General features: G+C 46.6%; 1 protein-coding gene across 1 annotated transcript; it reads left to right on the forward strand.

The window, feature by feature from the left end:
* Positions 1-3,918: 3,918 nt before the first annotated feature.
* On the forward strand, positions 3,919-7,197 carry PHALS_01091 (hypothetical protein PPTG_11882; the record flags this gene model as incomplete). Its single annotated transcript, XM_024730889.1, has 4 exons — positions 3,919-4,688; positions 4,747-4,767; positions 4,837-4,989; positions 5,055-7,197. 4 exons carry the CDS (start codon positions 3,919-3,921, stop codon positions 7,195-7,197), a joined length of 3,087 nt encoding a protein of 1,028 aa, XP_024581122.1.
* Between the last annotated feature and the right edge of the window lie 3,379 nt (positions 7,198-10,576).

The raw sequence follows: 10,576 nt of genomic DNA on the forward strand, positions 1-10,576 counted from the left end.
GAAGACCTCAATGACATCACACTGCTCCTTAGGCACGAGCCATTGGCGTGTAACGCAGTATTTGATTCTCGAAACCAGCTCGATCTCATGACACACCTCGATCTGGAGGTAGGACCGACGGCGGGTCTTTAGAGACGATGTTTTAAAATTGCTTTACCAAATGATTGTACGGATCCGGGGGGTTCTTCATAATCAAAGATCCACTTCGTGCGCTTAGCGACCTCTTGGTGCCATCCGTGATAGCTTTACCCAGAAGCGACAACGGGTCGATCTCCTCTTTCGATCGTATAATGACCACTTCGGCTATACCGCCTGCCTTCAAGGCACCGTCGAACTCCTCAAGGGACATCTCATCCAGCTCAAGAAGAGCATCCAGCGCAAAAATAAACTCGAGGGTGACGTCACCGTCTTCCTCCTCCATCATACCGCTGACGAAAGTGTATAGCTGGGCGCTATCGTCTACGGTAGGCACATCGTGGGTCAGGGTCGACACCCGTTGTCTTGCCGATAACATACGGCGTCGCTGTTGCCTCTCCGTGGAGATTTTACGTGTCGGCAAGGCCACTGGGAGCAATCACTTAGCGTCATCCAGTATCCCCACTCCTTGCTCCAACGGAGCTCTGATGTTATTAACAGCAGTCGAAAGGGCTACTAGCTCCGCAGCCTTTGTCCAGTGGATAACGTTCCATTCCACACGCATCAGAAGTGCCTTGCCCAAGATGCCTCGGCCAAGGTGAACAGTACTCAGTGGATTATGTGTCACTTCACGTTCAGCCCCCGAGCCACTCTCGGGACTCCAGTACAAAACACCTTTGGCGTTCGACAGCTCGGATACTCCGACCTCCAGCACGTTGACCGTCTCGGTCCAGTGCCCGCACCAATACCTTTTTTGGCTCCTCGCAAAGGTTAATAACTCACCGAAGCTCCACCAGGAGCGCCTAAGATCTTCGACCTCCACTTGTTCAATGGTGCATAGTGTTAAGACCATGCCATACCAAGGATGAACTTATACCTAGACTCCAAGTTCAAGACTAAGCAGTGTTCCACGTTTTCAAAGTCAAGAAACTTGACACAAGGTTCACAGGAAACCTCGGTACAGTGACACAAGTCCCCGTCGTTAAGCCAATAATGATGGTGGCATTCAGCCGCGCTTTCAGCGCTTCAGCAAACAGCTGACTTCCTTCAATCGTGGAGCGTCGAGAATAATTGCCCGACGCCTTAAAATCGATGAGAATCCCCCGTGGCTTCTCAAAGCCCTCTTCCACGACCAGCAAGCTCGTGTTTCGTAATCAAGAGCACGGAGCACTTCGGGGCTGGGCCTTGCTGCCCTCTACCTCTTTGAGGTACGACAGAACGCAATTCTTCCCCAGTTGGCCGCCCAACGCCTTCCGGATTTTGTCGTTTTCCCGCGACAACCTAGAAGACTGGTGAGAAACGAACGTCGGTTCGGCGAACCTTTACGCGCCTTGTGCATGGAGCTACCAGCCCGAAGGTGACGGGTGTCTCACAGACAAAACACCATAAGGTGTTTACACGCTGCTTGGTAGCTCGGCAGCTCGGAGCTCTCCCTCCTCTTTCTCAGCATAGCTGAGATCCTTTGGCTCAGGCCCGATCAACGAGCTGCTAGGGTGTGCAACCAACCAAGTCGTGTCGACTTAAAGTTGAATTCAGCATCCAATGTAACATTAACCGCTATTTCAAAAGAAGACGGGCTCACACGGAAACCTCCATTCTGGCCACGCCAGTGCGGAGGCACTCCATAAGGACGGTCACTGTGACTACCTCGGTAAGAGGATCGGCTGCCATACCGGAAATGACAGTGCGCAACGCTTAGACAAAGTCCACCAATTCCTTCTTGCCCTGCCGGGCGGCAAGAGAACGCGATATATCTGGTGAGGCGGCGAAAACACTCGTTAAAGCTTGAACTTCAGCTCCGTCCAGGAAGGATACGCCGCTTGACCGAAGTGCAGCTCGTCAGTGCCCATTCTCGCGCTCGACTTCCGAGGTTGGAAATTGCTAGCGCCACGCGCTGATGCCTGGTCTGGAGCATGGCGGACGCCATGGCCATCTCGACCTCCCTCCCCCAGAGCAGAAGATCCTTTCCATTTTGCCCTCAAAGATCTTCATGCTTACCACAAGCGGCCTGGGTTGGGAGGAGTCATCCATCGTCGACGGTGGCATCATGGATGCTGTCGACGCCGACATCTTTTGCTGGAGGTGCTCTAGTAGAGCATTTTCATAGCTTGTAAACGCCTCAAGACGCGCGCTGATCGCTTCACGCCATGCGAAGCGAGGTGTTGCACGCCCTTAAGGTTAATCAGAGATATCAGCTTATTAAGCCCGTCCTGCATGCCAAAGAGACCAGAGAACTGCTATACCCTTATAGAGGATAAGTCGTAACGACTCAAGTTGACTGACTACAAGTGCTACCAAGTGCTACGAAGCTGCCGTAGCTCTTTCGCTCAGAGGAAGCTTAGCAAAGGTCGGCGACCTTCAATTTATAATTAGAACCAGTGCGAGTACGAGTGTAGCGGATAGCAATCCTCTTACTCCAAGAGTAACTACAACCTTAACCCAAGGCTAATTAACTCCTCCGTTTGAAATCGAAAACTGTATTTTTCGGTTTCAATTGCGGCAAAAGCCGCCTATATCTTAATCTATAAGTTTTCCTATCTATATTGTAAAACCTAACGAAACATATACGGCTGTTCCAGCCGATAAATTTGTAGCCACACCATTATGTGGTTACATTATCATGTGTAACTCAAACCATCTCGTGTGTCTCATACCATTGTGTGATCACACTATCTTGTGTGACCCCGTTACACACTGCTTATCTCCTCCACTTGCACCTTGCGGTGTATAGCCTTGCGATCCTCACCCCGACTAGAGTTTTTTCCTAAGCGTGTTTCTACATATATTAATCAACAAGATCATGAGAAAACGGTAAAGCAGTTGCGGTACTCGTAAACACGAGCGGTCATAGAAACTCTCCATGACTTCTAAATTGAACGAGCTAGATACGGCAACACTACCTACTTATGAAAAGAGGCTCTCGTTTTCGTTCTGGACAGTGAGTACGCACTCATCCTTCATATGTTGTTAATGCGGACTTCTTAAGTCAAAGCTTCTTCCGTTCAAGGAAGACGGCGATTTTGTGGTCGCAGAATAAATTTGAGCCCGCGATAGACCCATCCCAAGCACATCCATACGCCAATTGTTCGGGGAGCTATTTAAAATGCGGCTGGACCAGCACTGTTGGACTCTACTTGATGTATCAAATCTCGGGAGTAACATATAAAAAGAGCTTAGTTTAGCTTATAGCTATACTAAAGTTTGTACGATCTCTCACACACCTCTCCCTTTCCGCGGTCTCACCATCCTCATTCGTACCAGTTCTAATCATGATACTTAATTACATGATTTTGTTCGGAAGTTCTGCAATTTTCTCTCGTAGTTGAAATAAATGATAATGGTCTTACACATTCTCACGCCCAATAAGCCCATACTTGAAAGTTAGTTTTCCCAATAAGCCCATACTTTGGTCACAGTTATTTTGTCTTTTCATGACATTGCGCAAAATTAATGTGGATAAGTAAATCTAGTCAAGAGAAAATAAATTCCAGTAAATTATCCCTGAACATGTTCACCAGCATTTGAAGAGTTCATTATTTGGCAAATACGGTTAGGTAGTATTAGCCAATCAGAATTCACATGTCAAAGAGATACACATATCTTACGTGTGAACATACGTAATGATGTAAACCACGCGATGTCTAACAAGCGCATCGCCGACCTTTGGGGTCTGACATGGAGCGCGCACATGTCCTCATTAAATTGCGCTGTGATGCGACGCATTCTGATACCGTAGGTATATGTCGTACCAGTTCAACCACTATCTGTTTGGAGCACAGCAATATGTCGCCGGGCGTGGCCAACATCACGTTTGAGCAGGTCTACGACATCAATGACAACAATTCGCGTATATTCGAAACAAGTCTAAAGGATACAATTGATAATATTGTCCACGGCAAATCCGCCACACTTGTAGTCACAGGCGCAAAAAGTGCAGGAAAGTCGCTTGCTTGTCATGGTGACAGGAGGAAGCTGAATGAAAGAAAAACAAATTCAGGGCTGATAACGTTGGCAATACAAGAGACCTTTAGCATTTTGAATGAGAAAGCTAATGATTTGACTCGATATAACGTGCTATTAAGCTGCTGGGGAGCTGATTGCAACGAAATGAGCAACAAAAGAGTTTTAATGGATCTTTTAGCATTTAAGAAAATATCTGATGTGGATGACATCGAGAAAGAAATGATTAATGGTTCGATACTGGTGAATTCCTCAGATGAAGCTGTGCATTTGTACATGAAAGCACTAGAAAGAGTTAGTGATGCAGAGAAGCAGAATTTTGTGTTTGTGCTTCATGTGGAGACACAGTGGCCTAGTGGCGAAGTAAGACGGGGGCGTTTTATTGTTATTGACATTCATGGTGGATCCATTATCGAGCCGAGAGCACAAGAGACTGGCAAAATCACACAGATGAAGGATAGGAATAGAATTTTTGCGGATACGTCGCTTTCAGTGAATAAGCCACTTAGTGCAATCTTTGGGGCGTTTATAGGTAATACCAGCTCCACGTATGTAATGGTTGTCATACAAACTTCGCCACTCTCCAGCAGCAGGTAAATACATTTATTTTACTTTATTCAATGCAGCTGATAAGACTTGTGTCGCTGAAAGTCAGGCCATTCAGTCGCTTTTGTACGCATGCAAGGCAAAAGAAATTAAAAATACCAGCCCAACAAATTATCTACCTTTCTTTGTGAATAGAGCCAACACAAATCAATATTTCAAAACACAAACAAATCTGCCTCAAGATACTGAAGTATTCGCATCTGACGTTCATGATGAAATCACGGTACTACAACTAGCTTTGGAAAATCGACACCCTAAGTACTTCTCGCAAACATGCTCACCACCATTGTACGTCTGCGCGTCATTTTCTCCCTCAAGATGTTCTGCTTGATATTAATTATAGTTGCTCATAGATCTACGACCTCAAACGATTCCTCATATGAGTCGCCATTCGCTGGAGCATCAACAGAGGTATCATTAGCCCATCGTGTGTCCGTGAAGGGTGAAAGCGAAGAATCCCAGAAACAGTTGGCTGTCTCGAGACGACTGCGTATTGCTTACGACATTGCAAAAGCTGCTACAGATTTGCAATCAAAGCAAAGTATTGCATACTCTGTGCAATCCGTTCAGACTGGCGATACATCAAGTCATGCAGCAATTGATGAATCACTGGCGCATTCACCTTGCGACATGATACATAAACAATCAGCTCAGGCCAAGTTGGAGACACTAAAATCCACTCACACTGAACTAGAGCGTGCTCTAGCACACGAGGCTTCAATTAAAAATAAGTGCGTAGACCGCATCTCGCGACTAAGCCAAACGTTAAACTGCCAGATGGTCGAACACGAGAAGCAGCTTCAAGCGGCGCTGAAAGCAAAGTCTGCTGTCGAAGATCAACTTCGAGACGTAAATGCTAAATTTGACGATGCTAAGCTCGAGGTTTTGCGCTTGCAAGAAGAAGTCAAGTCACTTAGGGCTATTCAGCCAACTCTGGCTGAGCATACGGCTGCCAATGAGCGTAGAATGCTTCACACGTTGTCTGCTAGGCTTGAACAGGCAATGATTGAAGCAAAGGATGTGATTACTTTCAAAGATGGTATAATAACGTCTTTGGAAAATCGACTTGAGCTCGCGAGCAAGCGTGGTGTAGACGCTGTGACACTTATGCAGGAAGAGAGGAGTCAATTTGAACGCGAAAAGACCAAATTATTCACTCAGCTGGAGAACAATAAGAAAATCATCAACTCCACGGAAAACGAGGAGATACTGAGACTGAAAACTGAAAATTTATCACTTCAGCAGCAAAATGGTGACCTCACTGCGCAAGTGAAGCATTTAGCGTTAGATTTGGAGTCGGCTAGGTTGCAGTGGACAAAGGAGGCTAGTCACCGTGAAGTGCAAGCAGAACAGAGGTGTGCACAGCAGCTAGTCCAGGCTGAGAAACAGCTCGAACAAGTGACAATTGCAATGCAGCAACAAATGGCACAATTTCGCAACGAACTTGATATGAAGGTCGCAAGACAGCGAGTAGCAGCACAAGTCGCGTGCAAGGCCAGTTCGCTGAAGTGTGATCTTGTAGAACGTAAGCTGGAGCGAATGAAGAAAAAAGGAGTCAAGCAGAAGGTGAAGATGGAAGAAAAATCGCGTACACTTCTAGCAAATGCTTCTAAAGAATACGACAAGCTAGTTGCAAGCTTACAACGTGAGCTCATGGAGCTAGCGGAACGTTTGAAGGCCGCGATGACATGTGAAGAGAATGCTTTGAGGCGGGCAAAGAAAAGTGAAGAAGATGCGGAGCGATTAAAAGTTGATCTTGAACAGCTGCAATCGTATACGAGTAAGCTGGACAAAGAACGCGTTGCCTTGAGTCAAGCTTGCAAAGAACTGGAGACAGATAAAATAGCAATGAAAGCTGAGTTTGAGATCCGTACACACGAGATGGAAAAATTACTAGCAAAGCAAATCATGGCAGCTGAGGCGCGTGTTCACAAGGAACGTGACAATGAGATACAAATTTTAACAGAAAGGCACAACGCTGAAATAGAAAGCTTACAATGTGAGTCAAATAACCGAGAAAAAGAAACGATGTCAATTGGGCTCACGCGAAAGCAAACTCCATCCGCTGAATCATCGCATACTTCTTCTGGTCAAAACGATCCGATTGTATTGGGTGAAAACCCGCAAAAGAGTATTAGCGATCTTGGCGAATTAATCGATTCGAAAGAACGGCGATGCAAGAATCTAACTAAACAAGACAGAGCTGATGAGAAAGCTTTTATTGCAATGAAGAGGGCATTATTACACAAGGAAGACGAAATTGTTGGACTCACAGAACGTCAAAAGCAGCTTTTAGCTGCATTGGCGATGGCCAATGAGCAGGAAACTCTAGCAAAGAAACAATCTCAGGAATTGGAACTACTACGTCAGAATGAAGCGTCTCGATACGAAGATCTTCTGCAACAGCTCAATAGTGTCAAACAGGAAAATTGGAACCTTAGTCTTGCTCTTAACATTACAGAGGCTACCAATCAACCGAAAAGCCATGAGATCTGACCTCATCCACCAGTCAGTGTTTGCATAAAAGCTGTGGGAAGTAAATTGTTCACGTAAATGAGTTTGTAGAGTATTGCAACTCGCTTTCTCTTTGGAGTGATATCTTTTTTGGGAAAATCCAGATTTATAGCATTAGATGCATTTGATAACCACACGATCCCTGCTTCTCTTCACGCAGGCTTTTACTCAGGACGCTCTTTTAATTTAGAAGATTTTAATTTTGCAAGAAATAAAATCTGCGTTGATAAAGGTACAGATGATGGGTCCCTACGCTCAAGAGTCGTTAGCATACTGCGTTTGTGTCAAAAGTAACATGTATTAAAAACCAATTCTACTTTGGCGTGAAACATACGTCGCGCAAGGGTGATGCAAAACGTTGAGGACCTCGGAGATGATTGCATGGAAATGGATCAGTAGCCTCCAATAAATGAGCAGGTATTAAGTCGGATTTTTTCATCCAAGCCTAGTTTTCTCAAAGAATACAAGGGTTTCGTGCGGTCAGCTGCAGGGTCTGCGTCTTTTTTGGCGACTCATTGAGTCATGAGGTAAAAGAAGAAAGAGAGTGATACTCACTGTAGCAATGTATGCTCGAAGAACTCCAAATAATCAGATTTCTTGGAATGATGCCGTATGTGTGTGACCCCAGCGGAAACCGGGTTAAGTTACCCGTAAAAACGCTGACAATACGTGCAGCAGCATAGCTCAGAAGCATCACCGTATATAACATGACATGGTTTTACAATTAGCACTCGAATAAATGAGAGTGATGGTACATCGAAATGGACAGTTTCGTGGGTTGCTCAAAAATCTTTTTTTCATTCAATGAGTTATTGTAACGGGGGTAGTAATGCAATATTTGTATACATACACCTTGCACTTTTGTGCAATTGTGCAAATGATAATGTTCATGCAGCGGGGCTACCGTAGCTCTTTGCTTACAGGAAGCTAAGCTGAGGTCATTGACCTTAGGCTCTTTACAAGAACCAGCACGAGTGTAGCGGATCGCAATGCGCTACCTTCAAGAGTACTCAAAACCTTAAGCAAGGTAAAAAGGCTCTTCCTCCCAAAACTGAAACTATAATAATTGTTTTGTTGAATTTTCTTAACTAATATAGTAAATCCTAATGAATATGCATAACTACTGGCAATTTTGCCACGTAGTGGCCTCTTATTATGTTGTAGTCACACCATTGTGTGATTGCACCAAGTTGTTTAATCCGCAACTATTCACGGTCACACAAGATGGTGCGACCCGCACTTTTATACAAGGGTACGTGTAACCCCGTTACATTCTCCCCCATCAAATTTGTGATTACCCACAATTCACATTGAACTGTCGCCTCATACAAGGCTCTTGTGTCTGAGACACCGTTATGTCCCAACGACATCTTTGAACATTCTCTGCTCAATGAGCCCAACGTTTATGGCACGAAAAACACCCAGCCTAGCTGATTCCGAGGGCTCCCGATGGCAAAGTTCTTCTTCTTTTTCTGCACGGGGTGCATCTCCGGTCAGTACGTCCGCAGCTTCAAGGGAAGCACATCGCAAGTCCTCGGCAGCCGAGCGCCACATACCGCACCCACCATGGGCGATGATTGTCCTCGTCGAGGATTTGAAGGAAGTCGACTACGAGTCGAGTACTCCTTTCCCAGCATGGGAAGACGAGGAGGGTGAGGTGCGCCAACGGCGCGTTGTGAGCCCAGCTTGAACGTTGCGGATACGTGTCCGTTTCCGAATTCTCGACTTCCGAGCGAAGTGGTATTGTTACCGATCGCCTCGATTAGGCACAGGAGCAGAAATTGGAGGCTGCCCAAAAGGCGGCTCTCAAGCGCTCGTATCCACGTTTGGTCCTAGACCCTCGTGTGGAGTACGGCTTCCGCTCGGCGGATCCCGCTACTGAACCGAAAGTCGCGATCACTTAATCGTTAGGTGTCTACGTAGTCGGGCCCTCAACCACTACAGGGGAAGGTTATCCGAGATCGCTTTAAGGTACCACAAGAAATCCCGATGAATCGGTACCGCGCTCAACTTTGAGCTTAAAAGGGAGGAGATCCTGTACCCTCAATGCAGACTGTTCCTGTGGTGCTCGACCTTTGCAAAACAGCTGCAGATGACTAGGAACTCATTGAGCGACGGGTGCAGCGGCACCAAAACTATCTTCGCTGTCTACCTTACAGCAAACCCACAAGGAAGTGGACGTGCGCGTTGAGTGCCAAACGCAAGGCGCAATGTCGTCTTTCTGCGTATTGTCGCCCTGCGACACATGAAATCATCTATCACGCTTCCGCGAGCTCTGTGGCTTCTCACATGGGTGAGTAGCCATAGCTGGAGCTCGGCTCTTGGCCCCCGGCATCCCGGGCAACTACCGAAAAGCGCGGGCGCACCACGACGCAAAGAATCGTGAACCTTCTGATCATAAGCGTCAACGACTTCTGGGCAGTCTTGCCGAAATGGCACCTCAAACTTCCACGATTTCTAGGAGTTTGGATATCATCGTAAGATCACAAGATATTGGGTTAGACTCTGTCGACGACGTCGATCCATAAGATATTCCACGTGGTAGTAGACGCCACCATCCTCATCGAGAATAGATGGCGGCGTATAATGACGACTTGATCGATCGCCTCCGGTGACCCGTGATGCTCTTCGAGTGTTGGAGGACAAAACCCGTCGTCATCGGCATTCCGCCGGATATTTTCCGTGGTCGCCTACCGCTGTGCGGAAGACCTCGAGAGCCTGGAGCACTTTGTACACCAACTGCCGTATGTTAAGGAATATCAATCACTGTCGGAGCAGCACCTTGCCGTCGAGCAAATGAATACCTTATTCGTATGACGGTGGAGCATCTTACACCGTTGGAAACGGAAATTGTTGCACTCCGAGCTCAGAACCAGCTGCTGGTTCAGCTTCCAGATGGCCGAGAACCTTTGGGCGCTGCCTTGGCTCCAACGCTACCGCGTTCACTTGCACCGGATCCCGGTACGGCTTAAGCAAGTCCACATAAAACACCGGGTGGATGCGCATCCTTCTCGGAAGGTTCCGCGTATACGCAAGATCTTGCTTGACGACCTTAAAAGGTAAAAATGACGTGGACGGCGCTTTGGCTTAAAGACAGCTGGGACTGCATGTGTAGGAAGGTTATTGCGTTTAATAAAACCAGGTCTCCGACTTCAAAGTTTTCCACATTTCTTCTGTTTCTTCCATCTGCATATTCTTTCTGCATGTCATGGCTTTCAGCTGTCGCATCGCGAGTAGGTGTAGGACACTCTGTAACGGGGTTACATGTACCTATGTAAGAAAGGGCGGGACGCACAAGATTGTTCAACCGTACGTAGGTGTGTATTACACAGCGAGTGTAATCACACAGTGGTATGGCTAC

Source organism: Plasmopara halstedii (genome assembly GCF_900000015.1).
Source record: "Plasmopara halstedii genome assembly, contig: Scaffold_1343, whole genome shotgun sequence".
NCBI lineage: Eukaryota > Oomycota > Peronosporomycetes > Peronosporales > Peronosporaceae > Plasmopara > Plasmopara halstedii.